Source organism: Siniperca chuatsi, linkage group LG23 (assembly GCF_020085105.1).
Source record: "Siniperca chuatsi isolate FFG_IHB_CAS linkage group LG23, ASM2008510v1, whole genome shotgun sequence".
Lineage (NCBI taxonomy): Eukaryota > Metazoa > Chordata > Actinopteri > Centrarchiformes > Sinipercidae > Siniperca > Siniperca chuatsi.
In genome coordinates this window covers 9834708-9857113 of record NC_058064.1, presented here as the reverse complement: position 1 = coordinate 9857113, position 22406 = coordinate 9834708, and the positions used below count along the sequence as shown (strand labels likewise).

General features: G+C 40.6%; 1 protein-coding gene across 1 annotated transcript in view; it reads left to right on the top strand.

Moving 5' to 3' along the window:
- The window catches only part of exoc4 (exocyst complex component 4), a 114722-nt gene extending 92931 nt beyond the window's left edge, over positions 1–21791 (top strand). Inside the window, exons 17-20 of the mRNA XM_044185814.1 lie at positions 4715–4859; positions 6715–6893; positions 7134–7293; positions 19528–21791. Coding sequence (XP_044041749.1) covers positions 4715–4859; positions 6715–6893; positions 7134–7293; positions 19528–19765 — 722 coding nt within the window. The 3' untranslated portion in view covers positions 19766–21791. The remainder of the gene's footprint in view (positions 1–4714; positions 4860–6714; positions 6894–7133; positions 7294–19527) is intronic.
- The last annotated feature ends 615 nt before the right edge of the window (positions 21792–22406 follow it).

Genomic DNA, 22406 nt, shown 5'->3' with positions numbered 1-22406 from the left:
TTTCTGGATAATAACCATATGGGGAATAAGTTCCTTCCCTCTTCAATGGGTTTATGGAAAACACTTTTCTAACCTTGACTGGTGAGTGTAGGTCTCTTCCCTTTAGCAATGATTGTATTTTCTGACTCCATTTAACAAGGAAAGTTGACTAAGAACACATTCTTATTCACTGCAGAGGCCTGGGGGACTAGTTGCAGTGGGAGATGATGGTGTTGTTTTTTCAGTAGTCAAAATATTATCTTTTGTTTCATCCATTCGGGTTTCATTTCTGTCCAACATCTCTAGCATATTTTGATTCTCTCTCATTATTAGACACAATTAAGCAATATGGGATCTTCAGATATCGAACTCTTTCAATCTCATTCTCAACTTTTATCTCTCTCTTTCCCCCTTGCTTTCTCTCTTTCTCTCTGGACAGAAAGTCAGATCCCCGTGTGCAGATGTTCATCCTCTACCAGAGGCAGCAAAATAATTAATAACTCCTCTCCTCTCTTACTCAGTCAGTCATTTATGAATCATTCATAACTCCACCCCTGCAGGACACTGTCCTTAGCTTATCTTTCTCCAATTTCTCTTCATTCCACAGAAAATGTCAAGTCATATTGTTTTCTTAATGTATTGTTTATCCCCTTAATGGCGGACAGGTCAAAGAGTGCAAGATTGGGTTTTGTGTTAATATGAACTGGCTGTGTTTGTCTGCATCTGCTGTATGTGTGTAAGAATGTGAATTCCATCATAGATCTTCTCTCTCAATGTCTGCCACCCTCATCTTCTGCAGATGGCAAGCAACAGACGTTTCTCTTAGATGGGATTCTAAAATAATTGGATAAGTGTATCACACACACACACACATACACACATGACTACACATGAGCGCATAAATACATACACAACACACACATACATATCTTCACATCTATTCAGCAGAAAGAGAAAAAAGAGAGCAGGAAAGTTGTCAGTCAGGACCAATGAGTCGTCTCCTTTTGCCCGTCTGTCCCTGACTCTAATGGTGCCCGCCATGCTGCGACGCCTCCCTCGCATCATCAAAGCAGCACAGGCTTGAGGACTGCAGGAATCCGTTTTTCTGTGTGTGTTTGTGCGCGTGTGTTTTTGGACGTGTGTGTGTGTTTCACGGACACCCCCCTGGAAAGACCTCCAGCAGTGTGTGCCACAGCGAGCCCTTTTTTTCCTTTCTGCTGCCAAAGTGAGTGAGTGTAATGCACATGAGAGGAAGCAGAAGCCTTCGAGTCACTTTCACACACGACGTCTATGTGCACATACACACACACTTGGAGGGAAGACACTCCCATAGGCAGAGCAAGTGAAATGCTCTCACGCTCCCACACACACATCGACAAGCTAAGAGAAGCAAAGAGACACACTGAGAGCAAAATGGTGTATATCAGACAAATATACATGCACCTTTTGTCAGGTGCTTTAACTAAGACTTTATGGAAGCACAAAGTGACAGTTTTATGATATAAACAGATACAAACATACCATATATTTGTGGTATAAACAGTCAGCGCACCTCTAGCTGCACCAAATACATGTTGATGTTGTTACCATTTCTTTGCTGTCAATAGACCTTAATAATGTCATAGATCATTTAACACAGCTTTCAGGTTCCTCAGCTGTATAGGTAATATTCTTGTAATTGTGGCTTTTAGTTTGAGTAGCAGTATTGTGTTTCAATGCTGCATTCTGTAACTATTAATGATCTGATAAGATGACCAGGGAGAATAAACAACATCTGCTAAATGCAATCAAAAGAAGTCAATTAATATCATTATGCTCCGCTCCCTTGAGAAATCATTGTGGAATTTTTCTGTTAAGACCAATCTTGTTGTTGGCTCTCTGTTTTCGGCTGGTGGAGGAGGCAGTAACTAGTTTAGATATCATACTGATTTTATAAAGTAACACTGACGACTGTTGATTGACTTTTTCTTAAAAAATCCAAACATACAACCAAACACGTCATGTCTCTGTTTGCACAAATAAAGGCTGCAAATCAATCAGTGTGCTCCAGTCTCTGTTTCTCCCTTGAGAGTCTGTGCAATGTTAGACTGGTCTGTTGAGTTAAGCCAGTCTTAGTTTTGCTCTCACACTGGTTTAATGTGAAATCGTCATATTAACAAAAATAATGGGTGATTATAAGCCTAAAATGTTAGTCATCCTATCCCCTAATTATCTCAGAACTCACAGCAGTGGTTCTAGTTGTGGCAACAATGAAACTGATTAAAAAGAGGAAGAAGGCTCATTATTTGTGGTTTACTTACAACTTTGTAGAGTGAGAAGTGAGAAAGGATGGCTAATTTTGATACTCTTTCTGTTGAAGAGAATAGTGCTTAGTAGTTTTATGTTGTTTTTATCCGCAATTAGACATTTTATTGCAAACAGTAAACTTAGGAATTTATCTGACTGTTTATTTGTTAGATTGAAGCCAGAGTCAAAGTCTTTCCATTGCAGGACTTGAAGTTCCTTGTTACAGTAGAAACTGCCTGTAACTGCTGCAAATGACTCTTCACTGTAGTGTCCTCCCACACACATTATCAAGAGGTTTATTCAAGAAGGCAGTTAATTAGCAAGTAAGTTTATACATACAGAGCATACATTTAGCACTTCTACATACACACCCCCACACATCACATGCACACCTTTAATAAGAAATACAATCTCCAGCCTTTATATGTCAGACCCACAGGCTGTAAGAGCAGCTGTCACACTGATGTCACATCACACCCCCTCACTGCTGTTTGCCTAAGCCAATGGTCTCTCATCTTATCAGGGGTTAATTTCAAGTAACTGTAATGGAACCAGAAGCACATATTCACCAGCACATACAAAATGTGCAAACATGAGCACACAGAAGTACTTACTATGTAAAGCAGCAAAGAATGACTTTGATTTGATGAGTGTTGTGATTTCAAACAGTGTAGAAATATGTGTACAGTAAGGTGTTGAACTTAAGCTGACTTTATAAATGGTGGGGATATGCAAAGTTATTCCCCTTTAAATAAATACCTTCTAATCCAAAAAGGACCGAGACATTGTTGCAGTTTCAAGCTTTCAGTTTTACATCAGGAGCAGTTTGGTGACAGGAAACAACAGCGAATAAATACTAGGTGTGCCAGCTGATTGCATCAATAAAGCTAAACACTCTCAATATCATGTAAACAACTTAAGTTCCTTAGAAGCTCTAAGACCACTGTTCAAGGAAGGTTTGTATCTGCTGATGGCCAATGCTTCTTTAAGAAGTAGAATGTCCCAGTATTTACTTTGGTCAATTATTATTGTCCCTAAATAAATGTCTTTTTTCTTGAGTTGTCTCCAAGTTTGTTCCAGGTGTCAAGTCTGTTTAACCAGGAGGTTTCATAATAATAATAGATTTCATAATATCAGTTAGATGTTTGAATTAATTACATGATGTTAACTGTTCCTACACAGCACCAGGGCATTTGAAGTGATATGCAACCGAAGTTTTAGTGTAGTATCTTTAGTGGGTATGAAATATGAGGTCTTCTTGTAGTCCCATATTGTTATGAACTTGACCTCTTTACTTAGATTCTTCCTACTTTTTGACAGAGAACTTTTTAGGATGTGTTCTACAATTTTTCCAGTAAATGTATCCATATTGTATGGCAACAGACAGTCTTGGTGTTACTAGAAGTTTTTTCTGAACACAGTTCTGCCTCTCTCCTGTTCTGGAGTATCTTTACTCCAGAACATGTTTTTTAAATATCGGTGGATCCCCTGGTTTCCTAGCATAACAGCTGATGTACTGTTTCCTAGTCAGCTTGAAAGCTCTGATACATTCAAAACCTCAGAGATAGCTGCAAAATGTAAATTGCATTTACAAGCTAACTTATGATTAGGGAAGTCATATTTCCAGTTTACAGGACTGTACATGTACTGTTCCACCAGACCTTTGCCAAACCGCTTTTGGTGCCTGCGTGCATGTATGTGTGACCTTCAGAAGGGCAGGAAGAGTAACTGGGGAGCTGGCTTTGACTGCGGCACATCGATCGTGGACCCCTGCATTCTCCTACTCAACAGTCACTCTTCATACACACACACAAACACTCGCCTCATTGACCAAATAGACTTACATATGAGTGACGGGGCCAATTTCTCTCCCTTTCCTCCCCTTGCTAATTTATGGCCATTGATCTACACCGGGCTGAATTTATATACACTCATCATGCTCTCATACTCTCTGGCTCTCTCTCTCTTTTCACACACACACATACACATAGGTCTTTTGTGTGGTTTACAATGCAGCGCACTGACACATGCTCCTGCTGCCTCAGCACAAGTGGCGAGTAGAAAGTACAAAAACATGCTGAGGGACTCAGGAAGTGTGTGACGTTTTCTTTTGTGTGTAATATATGAGCTGGTTTCATTTTCAGTACCTGATTATGTCAACATGAAATGACGTGCATATTATCTAGGAGCACAGTACAGTGTGTGTGAGCACAGACAGGTCACAGTAATGATGGTATGACACATTTGTGGGGGTCAGAGGTCAGGGTCAACTATAGAGCAGCACCTCTCTAACTGGTAGGGCTTTTAGCAGCTTGCTCAAGCACTGAAACTTCATCCTAGTTCCCCTTGTTAAAGGGTGGTCCTTCTACTCACTACTACTTCCCCTGTTCGGTAAAATTGTTTGTTAATGGTTTCTTTGTGTGTCTTCCTATCTATTCTCTCCACCTAGATGTGTCTCCATGCTCAGCAGACAGCCATGTAGTTGGTGAGAGCGAACGGAGCAGGGAGCAGATTCTCCAAACCCTAAGTGACCTGTCCAGGGGCTTCCAGGACATTGCCGACCGCTGTCTCCTGGCGTTGCACCTGGAGGTCAGGTATGCAGAAGAGAGAAACTGACACACACGCAGAAATGAAAACACACACAGGGGTTTTATGTCGTATTGTTACATTTATCTTATTGTGTTTATCGCACGTCAAATGACGCGAGCTGCCGGTGTGTGCTTGCACTTTACTCTCTTTTTCTTCCCAAGAAATCTGAAATCAGTGCATTGATATAACTCATTTGTGCCACTTCCCCGCTGAATGAAACACAGATTGTTACAATATGACTTTAAATCATTTACCACCCACTTACCATGATCATCACAAGCTAAGAGGACATGCCATTAAATCATATGGACAAAAATCAGTGGCATCATTCTACCCTACTGTAATTGTACCAGTTCAGGAATTTATACCATGTCTTGAGTATATGCTTTGAATGTCAATATCCAAGTTAATTTACCACATCATATACTTTCTCCCCCCACAACCACTAATAGTCCTCCATCATCCCTCTCCCCTTCTTTCCATCCCTCCATGTACCACTATTTCCCTGTAGACTATTGTGTAGCTTATGCAGTATTGTTTATGATTTCAGTAGAAAACCCTCCCTGAGGCTGATGTCTAGCTATATGCTACACTCCATTGACTCTCCCCATCAAGTGAATTTCCCCTGATAGTGGTACCAGCTAAATGAAGCCATGAGGAAGAGAGCAAGAGGGGAGGGAGGAAGAGATGGGAAAGAAATGAGTGTGGGGGTTAAAGAAGGGTGATACAGTAGCTAAGTGCAAGAAATGATTGAATAGAGAGAGAAGGAAGTGAGATGGAGGCATTGAAAATGTGGTGTAGTTGTTGGCTTTGCCTTAAGGGGAAAGAGACATTCACCCATATCATTTTATACCTTTCTGCTCAGGGCACTGTGATTATGGACTTATGAGAGTATTGACTCCTTAAGTCTAGACAAAAATGAGCCTTCTGTGGACCTAAAGGACCTCAGAGTAAGATGTCGGTGTTTAAATGGACAGAGAGAAGTAGGATATTGTTAAAGGAGAGGTTAAAATTCACCTCCTCTACCCATTACAGTCTTAAAAGTAATATTAAAGACATATGTTACCATGGGCGTAAAATGTTAACATGGACAAACTAGAGATAGGATTGTTTTCCTTCTCAAGATTATGGTTATTTTCATTTAGAGCCTGGTATGCTTCATTGATCAAAAAGTAAATACAGTAAAAAATGTTATTTGAATATTGACATTTTCTGATATTAGGTCTTTTGTAAAGTTAAATCAGCCTTGTTCATAGCAGTTGGTTATGAACCCATTTACAAAAAAATATGTGTAATTCTACCAGCCAAGAAAAATCTGGCCAAGACAAGTGAATAGGAAAAACCCTTCAGCAGGGTCTTAACCCACAATTACTCAACTGGAGCTGCTTACTGGCCAAAAGCACGAATCATTGTTTTTACCACATCTTCATTCAAGTTTCCCTAAAAAAAAATCTAGATAAAATGAATTCTAAAACATCTAAAATACAGTATTTTAGGCATAAAAACAAAATGAGCTTCTCTGTCATACAAATTTAATTAAATCCTTTTGAAGGCACAATTCACCATTGTTTTTGAGAATAATACACCTCAGACATACTCACTTCTTTACCTCTTTTCTTTCTTTTCCTTCTCGTTCCCTGTAATGTTTTGAAAGTCATCACAGGTCACAATTGATTTCAACATTTCAACAGGGAACAGTGAGAGAATTTAGGGGGCATTTTAGCATAATCAGCAGGTGTACATTTAATGAAAAGGCTTGAAATGGAAAGACAACAAAGACATAAACATTCTTCGACATCTAATTTTCCACTTTCTCTTTTCTTTCCCTCAACTTCACTATCCTCCCATGTCTCAATCCAGGGTGCACTGTTTCCATTACCTTATCCCCCTGGCTAAGCAAGGCAATTATGCCATCGTGGCTAATGTGGAGAGCATGGACTACGACCCACTGGTGGTCAAACTGAACAAGGACATCTCAGCCATAGAGGAGGCCATGGGGGCCGCCCTTCAGCAGCACAAGTTCCAGTACATCTTTGAAGGTCAGCATGGACCTGGGGTGAAGTTCAAACAGCTGCCTGAGAAATACCGTTTACCTACCTTTGTAAAGCGGAAGTTCATTTGTCCAGTGTCCAGTCCAGAGTTAAAATGTTGTTGACAGACAACTCATTATTGGTCCCTCATTTCCCTTCCTCTTTATATTCACTTCTGTTTTTTTGTGATTCTTCTCTGTGCTGATCTGACAATCATTATTTTCTCTTTGTCTTCTTCCTTCTTGCTAGGTCTGGGTCATCTGATCTCCTGTATTCTAATCAACGGGGCCCAGTACTTTAAGAGGATCAGTGAGTCTGGTATCAAGAAGATGTGCAGGAACATCTTTGTCCTCCAACAAAACCTCACCAACATCACCATGTCCAGGGAGGCAGACCTCGACTTCGCCAGGTAAGAGTCTTTTCACGTTTTCACACGGTTAGCCACAGTCCAGTTCACAACAGGAATACACCTCAACCAGAAACTCTTTACTTGTATATGCACTCGGTAAGTATGGGTTTGTAAAGGCTCATAACCTTGGACTGAAGAAGCTGGCAGAATATATTTTGTGCAGATAGCCGGTGTTTCTAAATTGTCATGTCACTTTCTTGCCAATACTTTATAGGCGCTTGCTGTTTTTGACCTTGAGTTTTGCTGTTGTCATGGTGAAAAAGCCAAGGACTCTCCCTTGAAACCCAAGATGATAATAATCTTAGAAATACTCACATTAACACATATTCATGTGTTGGAATCTGTACTACAATCAATGTAATTTTAATGCCTAAAGGGGATAATGAGTATAATATTTCTAAATATAAAATCAAACTATATTATGAACCCATCAAATCAGAAATGGACAATACCTACTGGCTGATTATCAGTTTTTCTGCACAGACACGCACAGACGTCACAATGTCATCAAGTTCAGACAGCACCTATGTCAATGCACGAGGCAGACAGATGGTCAAACAGATTGTCAACCACACCGTGTGTCTGGTGTTTATTTCTTATTCATACGTTTATATTTTGTGAGTCTACCTGCTGTTGCCCAGTGCTGTCCAGCCGTGACAGGCATGGGGGAAACCAGCGCTCAGATATCTTTGTGATAAAGAAGGAGGGAGGGAGCAGGAGGGTATAAAGAGAGAAGAAGACACAAAGAGAAGGGTGATTCGTAGTATTCATATTCATATGTTAGAAAAAGAAATAAACTTTAAATTTTTCCAAAAACAAAGTTTTGGCTGTAACATGCTTTTTACATGACCTGATGAAGGTTTTGACTGTAAAGACCTGCTGAAAGCCAACATTCAGGTTTTGAAAACAATGAACAGAGTGATTGTTTCTCGTTTTTGGTTCCTTCTCGACTATCTCTTTCCGCACCTTTCCTAACCTTCTCAGTCTTCCTGCATCTAATATTTGTTGTTGTAAAACGTGTTTACCTGCATCTGCCATGGTATCATGTTATGTTATAGGGTTAATTGGCTTCTTTTCACGGCCCCTGGAATCTTCATGAGTGTGTCATATGTTTGAGTGGATGGGTGTCCTTGTGCTATTTGTGTTTGGACATCTGTAATATGCTGGTATTGCAAGCCATGTTTCCCTCCAGGAAAAAAACAAAGTGACCTGAACTGTACTTGATGCAGAGGACCATTGATTAGTATGTTATTTCTACCCTCTGTTAACTTTGATAATGGACAAATGCCAGCGATGGCTTTTCTGTCTTTTCTCTCTTTCTCCCACTCTCTCTGATTACGAGGCGTGGGTGGTATGGAGGTGTTGATTGGGAATTGCAGGGCACATTGTTTACACATTCATGGCTTTTTGGATTGGCCGGCCTCCGGCTCCAAGACACACCAACTCTTCCAAATGCACACACATCACACACATACATAAACCCACACACACAGTCGCATACACACATGTAATATGCATCCCACACTCCCACTCAGTCAAGCGAATCAACATTTTGAAATCACCATATTTGTGTTTAGGACATGAATATTCATAAAGTGTGCTACGTAGCTCACACCTGCGACTGGAAGTGACTATACGGACTGTTTGAGAAAGTATGATGATGGGAATAAGATAAAATGATGCACTTGTGGTCAAAGGTTGGTCTTAAAATCTGAGGTTCTAATATATTTTTATTTTTAGTTTTATTCTATTTATATTCTATTTGGCTGAAGTTACATGAGCTAATTGAATGGAAAATTGTTTTTTTTTTAAGGGAAAAAAGAAATGATCTAGAAGAAATATCGTGTAAGTGTTTCAGACCCCAACAAATCATGCCTTTTTAATGAAGTGGTACCTACAGTTTAAAACAAGTAACACAAATATAAAGAATTTCTCTTGCGTTTCAAAGAATATAAGCAACAAACACCCCTGATTGACAAATTGAATCATTTAGCAACTGAATCCTCTATATGTCATAGATATTGAAAGATGCAGAGATCCAGACGATGATTGTTTTTTAAGTTGCGTACATACATACTGTATACGTAGCATTTTGAAACATATAATAGTTTTGTTGTAAAGATGTTGAGAAAACTAATATTGGCCGACCAGAATCAGCAGTGAAAAAGCAGTCTGTAGAAGAGAGACTAAAAGCAGAATATTCATCAGTATTTTATTACCACCTCTGGAGAAACGAGTGAAATGAGGAGAGGAAATGTTCACAGCAGGAAGCCTGCTTTTGAGAAAGGCTGCAGATGCTTGGCTGTGAACCCTTGTACTTTTGTGTTCCTGTGCGTGTGTGCATGTTAGTGTGTGTGAGTGTGAGTGTGCGTGTGTGTGTTTTGGCTGTTTTTCTGCATCTGTGTACTTGTATGGGAAAGGGAGAGACGAGAGAGACCTGGACAAGGGCACGGTAATAACCATTGATCTGAGTTAAAACTAAGGAGAGGCCCGGTAACCAGCACTGCAGAACTCATGAAGACACATACACTCTCATTCCTCTCTCTCTCATAGATTGTGAAGAATGGGGAAACAGTGCCACTTTGTGGCTGAATCCATGTTTATATACAGTATAATACTGTGTAAACCTGCAGTATGTCAATTGTTAAGGTTGCACAGGTTGTTAAATCTCAAATGTGTGTGTGTGTGTGTGTGTGTGTGTGTGTGTGTGTGTGTGAGCATGTGTGTTTGTATGGAAAGGTCCTATGGTGGTCTCTTGTCTCTCAGTCAGAAGTTTGGCAGTGATATCAGCTCGTGGGTCAAGGTCAAACACACACACACACACACACACACCTTAACACTGACACACAATTGGACACACACAGACCATCTGTTCAGAAACAGTTCTGGGGCTCAGACCTATTCTGAAAAACTGTGTGTCACTGCAATGTCACATCAGTGTGTACTCTGTGTGTTTGTGTATTGACTGCACCCTCAACCTTGTCACTCGATTGATCTCCTCTCATTGTCCTATGTGTCCACCTCTCTCTCTGTGTGTGTCTCTCTCTCTCTGTATACTGATTTCTGGTTTGTTGACAGAAGCAGAGATGAGATAAAGGTGATGTTGCTGGTGAGTCTTTTATCTTAAAAAGACCAGAAGCCTAAATAGTTTTCAAGAAAACACAACAACAAAACTTAGTGTTGCCTGGTGACAGTCCACTCTAGCCTGTGGAGAAATTGTGGACTTATTTTGCTTGGCAACAGGTTCAGTAACCTTAAAGAGTAGCTAAACCCCAAACCACTTTTTTTTCAGCTGAAAACCAATGTATATGGGTATTTAGTAGTGTTGTTCATGAATTCAAGTCCAAATCTTGACATTTTAGTGCAAACTATTTGAATTCTACATAATATGTTATAAATATGCATAGCAACCGCCCTCTACAGGTTGAAACCCGGCTATTGCAATTGAATTTTGCTATTGACTGATCTGGAGGCAGGTGACATATATGTTGGCAGCTTTCGTCACCAACCAACCCCCCGCCTCCCCGCCCCCTCCTATTTGAAACGTCACATGTCCACACATTTCGCTGGTCTGATTGGTTGTAGGTCTGGGCCTGCGTCCAGTCTGCCGGTCCATTCAGCGTAATGCACCAGGCTTACGAAACTCAGATCAAACTGTCAAACTAGTGCTGATCAAATATGAGGCAAGATTCTGTTACTGCCTATTTCCCTCCTCAAATGTTTTCAGAAACACATTTTGTGACCAGGCTGCCATTTTTTTCCTGCTTGAAAACGGACCAAGCACCACCCTGTCCCTCAGCGCTGTAACGTCACGTCACGGTGCTCTGATCAGTTGTAGGTCTATCTAATTGCGCTCCCTCCCAGCGCTGCCCATGTTGATACTTTTTCACGTTCTAGAGGCATTTTTTGAATTTCCAGGGTGGATGCACTTCAGTCAAAACTTTGGGGTTTACTCTTTAAAAAGACATAATCGAATAATTAGCTTTCACTGAGATTTGAAATCGAAGCACATATCGTTTGCTGCACAGCTTGGTTAGCAAGTGACTTTAAAACCAAAACTTAAAGATGTCAGTTGCAACTTTTTTTGGTTTTCTTCTGTCATCAAGTTCCATTCTGCTCTGCACATGTCCGGATGCGAAATTGTTATTGATTAGTTTTCTGTTGATCGGCTAATGGACTAATTGTTTCAGCACTAGTTGTTTCAAATCAGGTGAGCTTAGGGACTGTCTGGCTTAATGTCATGAAGCTGAGGATTTGAACCATCTCCACTGGCTGCCAAAGCATAGGATCATTAGATAACTTGTGCGTGACTGCATTCAAATCCACAGGCCGGTGGATTCAGCCTCAAATTACCATTCTGTTAGAATAAGCTTTTTTACTGCAGCACACCAGTAGACAAGGCTTCTGAAAGTACTGGCACTTCACACCACAGACATGTTTTGCACAACAATGTGTGTACACAAGAATGTCTTACAGCAAAGGTAAATGTAAATAAATGTCTGCCTGTTTGTCTGTGTAAATATCTTCTATGTCTGGCGCAGCAGCCTTCACGGTGTGTTTTTCCAGACACACACTGAGACACGACAAACTCATAACACACAAACACACATACGGTGGAGCTCTGAGCTGCCCGGTGACCCGTTTAGGCAGGTTGCAGGGCTGTCATAACATCCCTAGCTAACTCGCAAGCCCCTTAGCCCATAGCTAGGCTAAACACCAGTCTGACAGGCTCACTGCAGAGATGCCCCAGAGTTCAGCCCATCGCCCCCACCTGCCTGCTACTGGGAATTACTACAGTATGCAGGGGTATGTGTGTGAATTGTACAAGAGCCTTGTGTACTATGTGTCGTCCCGAAGTGTACCGCCCCAGCCTTTGCGTGTCTCTAAGATCTGATCTGTGTGCATCGGCAAATAAACTGTCTTTGGTTTTAGTGTGTGTGTGTGTGTGTGTGTGTGTGTGTGTCTAAACCCCAGTGTGTGTGTCGAGGTGACAGGCTGGTGTGTCTGCAGAGAATGTGGTAATAAGTACAGTTGACGGCCGTGTCAGGAGGTAGTGGGTGTCAACAGATAAAACTGTTTGTATTTAGGCCTGGCTTCGGTACACTGTCACTTCGCTCGGCTTCTGTCTCCCTTCCTGTCACCTTGTGTCTCTCTCTTTATCTCTCTCTTCTTCCTCTCTCTGTCCCTTTTTCTTCATTTTTCTCTCAGTCTTCTTTTTTTTCTTTGCCACCTGCAGTCCCTCTGCTGAATTGTTATTCTCTCTCGTTCCTTCTTCTTCAAGCCCATCCCTTCCTCTGCTCCTGCTTTCTGTGTGTGCGTGTGCATGATGCAGTATGATGAGACTGGTCTTTGCTGATGAAGCCTGTCTATCTATTCTGTGTGTGTGTGTGTGTGTGTGTGTGTGTGTGTGTGTTTATGTATGTGCACCTCACAGCATGATAACGCTGGTCTTTGCTGATGAAGCCAGTGAGATTGTGTGTATGTGTGTGTTTGTATCTGTGTGTGTTTGTTGTGCGCGGCCCAGCATGATGGGACTGGTCTTTGCTGATGAAGCTTCAGTCTCAGAGTCTCTGCAGACCTTTCCTCATTACCAGAGGAGAGACAATTGCACTGCTTTGGAGGGAGAGAGAGACAGAAGGTGGGGAGGACGGATACTTTAGAGAGAGACTGAAAAAGGCAGAAGGATGTATAGACTAGATAGAGAATACATCCACACTAAGTTGGCTAATTTTGAAAACACCACTTAAAATGACATCCACACTAACATTTTCACGTCATTTTTGTAAAGATCCGTCTTCTTTCAAAGGTGCTGCAAGATTTATTTCCTTTTTTTAAACTAAATTTATAGCAAGTTTCATCACACAAAAAAAGAGGGAACATTTACATGAACTAAATTTTCACATTACATTTTCAAACATATCAAAACAGAAGAATTAACATCTTAATCTTAAACGTGCAGTTATGCAGCAGCTACGTGAAGACTGGTCAGGACAGCTCACGGTAACTGGTTGTCATAATAACACAACACGCTTTCCGCCACACAAGTTTTCCAGATGCACAGCAGTCAGAAATAGCGACTGTCAGAGCAGTGATGAAAAGATTTGTTAGTGTAAATTGAGCTCAAAGAAATGTGAAAGAAGCAAAACCGACTGTACAGTGAAAGCTACTTGGCTTACAGCTTGCCATGGGGTAAAAATCACTATGAAGGGGTGCCGTGGCTTAAACGTTTTGGACCTACTAGTGAAAAAAGGATAACGGCTATATCTTTATCTGTCACAGCCAACATCTGGGGAGGAGTGGTACAGACACAGCCTGTTATTCTGCGACTCTGAGACTCAGCTGGTTAAACCTTTTTGTTTTTCTGTTTTCAGACAACTGAACAGCATAAAAAAGTGATTGGATCGTGGGTCATAAATGCTACCTGTTAACCAATCACTGCTATTTTATGATCACGAAATTCTATGTCCAAAAAAACATCCAGCTTAATGACAACACATGTATCGTGTGATGGGCTATACTGACATTTAAAATGAGTGATCACATAGAGGGTTAGAGGCAACAGAACTTACTGCCACACGGCTCCCAACCAAGCATAAGTAATTGTTTTCCAAAAGAATAGTTTCCCTCGTCCACACTAAAATGAGAGGCCAGGGTTTTGAAATGTATCCACTTTGGGGACCGTTTTAGAAAAACACTGTTTTGGGGTGTCAAAAACATCAGTTTAATGTGGAGAGAGAGTGAGATGAATTTTCAAAATTAATGTGGGTGTATTGATATATATATATATATATATATATAGAGAGAGAGAGAGAGAGAGAGAGAGAGAGAGGAAGGAATTCAAAAGCCCTGTTGTTGGTGTCAGCAGCCCTGCTATCTGTTACTGCAGCAACAAGTCTTGGTTCTAGCTGATGGAGAGGTTCATCCACATAGTCTCTCATCCTTTCTCCTCCTCCTCCTCCATCCTCATCTCATCTCTCCCCCACTAACTAATGTGTTGTTCCGAATACGCTGACACCAGCCTGTAATGGCCTTAATATTGTACACACTGGAAATGAGGGGGAATGAATTGTGCTGAATCTTGTCTTTCTCTCGCTTTTCTTCTCTCTCTATGTCGTTGTCTGTTTCCTCCCTCTTTTCCTCCATGTTTCTCTCTCTCTCTCTCTCTCTCTCGTGCCATTGACATACATATCTGTCTGTCCTGTGCTGCATCCACGCATCATAAATTTACTTAATATTCTTTGTATACGAGGAAAGGGAGGGGGTCGGCTAATTAAAATTTAATAGAAAGCGCACCATGGAGGCATGTTGACGCGCACACACACACGGGCTGATTACTAAAGCAGTGCTTTTATAGATGGGATTTGTGGTGGAAGCAGGTGGAAATTGGTAAAATTAGTGTGTGTGTGTGTGTGTGTGTGTGTAGAGAGAGAGGGAGACACAGAGACCAAAAATAGAGAAAGACTTTAAGGAAGATGGGCAATTGAGACAGCAATTCACTTTGGTTTTGTGGGAAAAAAGAAGGTTTCATTAACTAGCTGTATCTTTAACGGATAAAAAAAAGTGTGTGTGCGTGTATGTTAGTATGTGTGTGTCACTGGGGGTTCTTTGTTGATGGTGGGGTGCCGAGAGATTTTAATCTTATTAACAGCCCTTACCCTGTTTGGCAAATGGCTTTCCAACTGCTTGGGTAATGAACTGTTTGAAAGTGTTTTCAGCACGCACTAACATGCATCACTCAGACACATAGATAGATAGACACACACACACACACACACACACACACACACACAGTTACACACCTTACACTTTCTCTTTCTGAACCAGCCCCCTCCCCTTTGTACTGAACAGGGGCCGGATTGCCAGCTGTCCTCACGACTCAGACACGCAAACACACACACACACCAACAACCAGCTGACAGTCTAGCACCCTGTCTTCCTGTGGATGCAGCTTTTCTGTTTTGATATAAGATGCTACAGAAAGAAACTGCACAGTGGATTTAGTACCCTGTCATCAGTTATAAATGAGAATCAGTAGATCTGCTTTTAACAAATCCTGTGTGGGACTTTTCCTAAATGCATCACTGCCAAGTGAATTATAGTTGCTATTATACTGTAGTTAAGCCATGTTTTATAGCACTGATGAGGTTGTTTTTTTTTATTTTCACTTGCCGGCTGCTGCATCAACAGATTGATTCCAAAGCTTTACAGCTACTTTTACTATTTTATCAGACAATTTGTTTTTTAGACTGGAGAAATATGTCCAAACAGAATTTGGTGCCTGTCAAAGTCAGTTTTCAGCAGGGATGTTTGTTGTTAATTTCCCACTGTGTGCATAACTTACTAGTCTACCAGAAGGGTTTTCTTAATTGAAATAGGGAGCTGAGCCTAAAGACTTGTCAGTCAGTCAGCCTACACAAATTTAACAGCAAGAACTTGGAGATAAGTTATACTGGCAACAGTTACTTTTTTAGGTTTTAAGTGTCTATCCATTATTATTTATACACAATATCCACAGCCTGTGCCAGCACACTGGGCAACACGCAAATGCACCTTGAACAGATCGCCAAGCTATTACAGGGCTGACGCATACAGACAAATACACTCACATTCACAGCAACAGGCAATTTAGACCCACGTACCGTAACAAATAACTGTAGAACTAAAAAAACTAACTAAACTGTTTACAAAAATGCTTTACACACATCTACTGTACAGAGGTTTGCAATAATTATGCCTCTTTAGAGAGTTAGAGTAAATCAGTCTGAGGTAGTCAGGTGCAGTTTCTACTCCTGTTTATTGCTCTGTTCAAAATCAACAATTTCTTTCCTCTGCTAAGCTGTTTCCCATTGAGAGCCGAGGATGGATATTTGAAAGAGGGAAGCCTTCTGTTCAAAGGTTCTTCTCTCAACAAAAGAAATGTGTGTTTATCTTTTTGGGTGTGTTTTTCCTATTAGATCATATAAAGAGGTGATTTGCGTCAAGCGTGCAAGTAATCGCTGGGTCTAGGGAATGATGCTTTCGAGCTGGCGTTTTGCTGTTTTTGAGGTAAATGTGCCAACACTTAAACACAAACTGTGTAGATACAAACAGATACAAAACAGAGAAATATTCGACGGCACTAACATTTAGACATTCACAGTATCAGCTAGAAAGACAAACATGCAAATTACACAGCACATTTCAGTGTGAGATAAAACCACAAGTCTTGCCCCTGGTTAAGGAGTGAACCACTGTGACCCTCATCAATATTGACAAGCTTTTTCATGAAATGAACTCAGGGATGGAAAAATGAACAAGACCTTGGAGAGAAATTGAGAGCAGTATGGAGAGTGAGACAGAATGCAAATGCTTCAATGACCAAGGGAATAACTTGTAAAGGGAAGACCAAAAAACAGATATCATTCACCTCTATTCCTCACTCATCTCTTCAGCCATCACAGTTTTCTTCCTCTCTTTGTACATCTCCATCTCATTCATTGTACCCCTCCATTATTCTTTCCAGGTCTTTTTCTACTGTTGAATCTTCAAAATGACAGCACATAAAACACCTTGGAACAGAAGCTCCCTGAGTGCTCATTATCGCCTCGTTAGCACCGAAAATGATCATCTCTAGAAGGGAATGGGTCTTGGATAGGTGGAGGAGCCAAATAAATGAGATAAAAATATCTTTTCTTACCAAAGTGTCTTTTTACTGCACCATATCAGAAATCACTAAAGATTTGAATCCATTTACTTTCATCTTCCTCTGGCACAATAGAGAACTTAACCTTCTCTCTCTCCAGATGCTTTGATGGACATAATTATAAATCACTCTTTTTCTCTGCTGTCACACAAAGAAAGATTTGAAAAGAGTTGGACCTAACATTTTTTTTCTCAACCACAACACCTCCAAGGCTTTTCTTCAGCCTATCAACGTCAGAACTACAATTAGGCTAACTCTCTTCACTGAACGGCTGTGCACTCACAAAGCAGCAGGAACCACTGCTGTTGAGTGACTGGCATCTGCCCTTGGCCAAGGTGGCCAGTTTATGCTTGTAAAGGAAGCTTCTTTTGCCTGAAAGTTAAAACTGTTTCAGCACAACATTCAGAGTATTTTCAGTGTCACACGGAGACAAGCTCATTAAAATACATATATTGCCACTCTTGTTATATGGGGAGCCATGGCATTGTATCTACACAGGAGGCGTAGCGTGAGCAGCACGTTAGCAGAGCAGTAGCAGCAGCTTCAGTCCACCCCTGTCTGCGCAGGATGCATTCAGGCCCAGTATTGAGTGTATGTCACCCGTGTTTTGGCAGTGAATCAGAGCCCAACACACAATCATTGTAGTTACGCGTGTAAAATGCAAGAAAATAGATTTGAAGTGTAAAAATAATTCATGCGCATTTAGCAAAAGTGAAACGCGAGCCGTTACGCAGCCTTTGCAGACAGCTGGATTGATTAAAATAGAAGCATATCTCTTCCGCACATGAGACGGACGACTGAAAAATGCAGCTGACACGCCTCCCATGTAGACATGCTGTAAAAAACAACTTCAATATTAAATCTTGCACCAAAGTGAAAGGAAGGAGAAGTATTATACCAGCGGTTTTACATGTTTTAGCTTGTTCTACTTTAAATCACATTTACTTTACGTCATGGCTAAGCATTTTGCAACCAATGCTTCTGTGTTTTAGAAATTAGATTTTTGTTTTTTTTTTCCTACCGCTCCAGGCCTCCATTGGTTCCCATCCATTTCTATACAGGAGGATTCAATTTACTGAATTACCACGCAACAACAATGTAATATTGACAAAAACGAACACAGACTTGATCTGCATCGTGATGAATTACACAACTCAAGCAAGTTTCAAGAGTCACCTTATTGATTTTCATATCATACAGAAATTAATGGAAACCAATAGCTGCTTAGGACAGTAGGAGAAATACATCAAAAAATATAGCAATTTGTACAACATGCATTCAAAAATGGTCAGCAAAAATGTAAAGAACATTGTGATATGATAAAAAGCTCCAGAAGAGCTGATACATGGACCTTGAGGTGAGATTATTTGTAAACTAAAATACACATCATTTGTACATAAAGAACAAAAACTAGGTTCTTTAATGTTCTCCCATAATTCATTGTACAGTATGTATGTAGCTCACCTCTTGTCCTCTTGCTCTGACTTTATCGACAACTACTGTATGGAAGTGTAACATTTAGTGTATCTTTAGATAATGGGATTTGTCCCATAGCCAGGGGGGCAGATAGTGGTGAAATCTATTCTAGTGTGTGCCTGGATTTTGCTGTTCCTGTATGTGTTTGAGAGCATAGTTGTCTGGCTGACACAATACCTATCTCTCTCTCTCACACTCACACATTCTCCGAGGTATTTGACCTGTTTTGCCCCCCAGCAAAGAAAATTGTCTATCCTGCATCCCTACACTCTCCTGTGCATTACCTTACCTCCAGCAGTGCTTTCTGCACAGAAATGTGTAAATTGTGTTTATGACAAGTTACCTTCCTACTAGAATCCATATTTATGGCCAAATATTTTCTACTGCTCTGTGAATTGATTCTAATGAGCATTACATCCTGTGCTCACATACACAAAAGGTCTACCTCTAAATATTCAGTAAAAATGAATACAGACAGCATATATAAAAACAAATACACACACAGTCTGTCCTCACTTCTGTCTGGCATATTTGACCTTTATGTCTGATGTTTTAGTGTGTGTTATTCGCTAATACTCATTCTCCCTTTGTGCTCCTTCTTTATCAGTGTGTACTTTATGGTCTTTTTCAAATAGCCCATTGTGGCATTAGGTCCTGGTTAAAGAGCTATTAATTCTACACACACCTCCTTCCTCTTTTGGCTCTGTCAGCAGTGTTTCATTAAAACGGTCTCAGTAGTTTGTAGCCGGTGAATGTTTTCCCTCTTCCTTCAGCTCCCAGTGGCGGCAGGGTGAGATCCTTGAAGTCCTTTTTAAGGAAATTGGGCTTGACAGCAACAGCAGTTAGTTTGGCTTTTGTGTTTTCCCTTTGTTGTTGTTGCTCCTTTTGATTCTGCACTGGCATAATGCAAAACAGAGGAATACAAAGTGTTATTAATTTTTTTTCTTTCTCTCCCCTGCTTCACCTCTATTTTCTGTCCTTTTCTTTACGCTGTTTCTCTCTCTACTCATTTTCTTCATCCATAACTACCTGTCATTTTTTCTCTCCCACTTCATTCCTCATATCTCTACATTCAGGCAATACTATGAAATGCTGTACAACACTGCAGATGAGCTGCTGAATCTGGTGGTGGACCAGGGTGTTCGCTACACTGAGCTGGAGTACATCAATGCCCTGTCCTTACTCCATCGCAGCCAGACAGGTGTAGGGGACCTGAGCACCCAAAACATCCGGCTGCAGAGGCTGAAGGAGATCATCTGTGAGCAGGCCGCCATCAAACAGGCCACCAAGGACAAGAAGATCACTACAGTGTAATGATAAAACAGGACAGTGTCCAGACGAGGGTTGAGTTGACTGGACATCAGATAAAGATGACTAGTGAAAGAGAATAACGGTGTGTTTCCCAATCTCAACGTCTCTCCTACAAATTTTAGTTTCAACTCCTTTAGATCTGTCTAGCAGGAACATGTGCAGCAGATAAAGTGGGTCATGTAGGCAAGAGTAAAGAATGATAGAGCAAAAACTTGCAGGACAGGGCATATTTAAGAATTGGGTTAGAAAACACTTAAATAGAGGCTTGCTTTAGACCTAGATCATAATGTGTGTGAAATCTGTTGATGGAAAGTGTGTCTTCTTCATTTCATCTTGCCTGATGTGCTGAAATGCATTGTAGTCGAGGGTTGACACAGATATACTTTCTTCCAACTCTGGGCATGTAGATAATATATATATATATATCAGCCTATGCAGCACTGACTCACTAATTGGGAAGCGAGGTGACAACTAACACAACTTTGCAAGTCGTTCCCTATGTATCTATGTCATAAGGTAACCTATATTGTCAATTTCCACTTTTTAAAAGACACAATAAATGCAGCACTTGCGCTCCGACTCCAGCAGTCCCCGGCTCACCATGACTCCAGCTCCAGATAAAAGGCGATTGTCTTGGACACTCACCCAAACTTAGGCCCCATCTCATCTCATTTTCCTATTAGATCTAAACTGCTGCTCTCAATTACACCTCTGTCTCTCCTCTTCTGGCAGCCCCATGGGCCCACTGTTTCTGTCTGCAATAACAGATGCCAGATTAGACTGTCTGAATGAGGCCACATCTTCTGCCTGCTGCCAAATTGGGTTGGTCCCCAAAGATTTCTCTAGCTGAGAACTATATCATCTATGGCTGTTATAAATCTGTTTACCTGCCTTTTTATAGTTTGTGCCATAAACTTGTGCGAGTTGATTAACGTTTTTTACAAATTGGATAAAAGAGACACCGTAATGAAGATATTTTTGCTGATTTCAGTTTCATCCTTCCGTGAAACAGGGACAAGGTTTATTTCAAATGTTATATTTCAAGTCCAGCACACTACAGTGGAATGACTTGCGCTTTTTGTGTTAATTCATGTGTGGGAAAACATTTCATCAGTCATACTATCTCTATAAACCAAATCGATGCAATTCTGAATCTTTATATTGCTGTCCCCACTACATGTGCTCAAGTCTTTTAAAGTGAACTAAACATATAAACGAGACGATCGCAAATCATTCCGCTCCCTGCAACCCTGCCTGTTTTTAGTTCATTAACTTGGGAGAGAAGTACTTAACGAGAGGAGGAGAGGGGAAGGGGAGCCTTGTCAATACAGCGGGCCCAGCGCTGGTCTCCCTGAAGCCCACAGAGCAATCCATCATAATGACACATAGGCTGGGATCGATGGGAAAACAACCATGGAGCTGCTGAGGGGTGCCTACCACTCTGAAACGTACACTTGGTGTAAAATCTAAAATCCGCTCATTCAGCTGTTCACTTCAGAGCTACTTTTGTAATGTTATACATGGGAAACTTTAATACAATGTTAAATGATTTTCATGTCACACACAGATAGTATTATACTATTATCACACTGCACACACAACCCATAAAAGTCCAGAAGGCTTATGTATTGGGCGTACTCCGTATATGTAAGTACGAACCAATCCTGTTGTCCATGCTTTTTATTGATGAATGAAATATGTAAAATGTAATAAAAGTACATTTCCATTTACTTGGAGGCAGAACTCAGTTCAGCTACTTCTATGTTTCTTTTTCTTTGCTATGGACCTTTATTTTGCATATATATATCTGTTCAATTAGAGTAATTTATATGTTTCACGTCAGAATGTATTGGATTCTAGACATCAATCTGTGTTAGCCTTGAACAAGTTTAGACATCCTCATTGTTCCTCTGGTTGCTGAGTGTCATCTTATAAATGCTCTGAAATGTTTGTCTGCTCTAAATTAAGCACACATGATTTGTCATTGCATACACTAATGCACAGAAAATATTAAATCTTCAAATTCCAATGTTGTTTTGTACAGTGTTTTTCCTTGTGTGGTTGCATAACAGTCATATTTTCCATTGGGGGTAGTACAACTAACAAGAGTTCATGCATGCAGTAACACCTCTTCCACACGTGACAGCACAGTCCATCACTGTTTTGATGCACCCGGGATGTTACCGCCTTATATGAGCGAGATGGATCCAAAACCAACACTAGAGGATGTACTTTACCTGACAGGTGTGATGTGCTGTGTGACATGACCAAAAAGTGCAAAGGTGCAGCGTATTGGAAACAGAAAAATTAACACAAACAACACACCACCTGAAGGCTTGTGTTGTTGTGGGCAAAAAATAAATTGAAGTTATTAGTGTTTTCTAAATCTTTGGATGCGTCAGTAATGTTTGTAAAACATTGTAGTGGCAGAGGCCTACATTTTAACATTTTATTCTTTTAACTGAGAAACAGATTTCTCATTTTACAGCTATAAGTCAAACTCCTAAATTGTGTATGTAAAAGTGCCTAAAAGTTCTGAACACAATACAAAAATAATGCTAAAAAAACTTTAGTAGTCATCACTCCATTAGAATCACCTAGGTTTTGTGCAGTTAGTTGCTTTTGGGGATCCATGTCAAGTAAA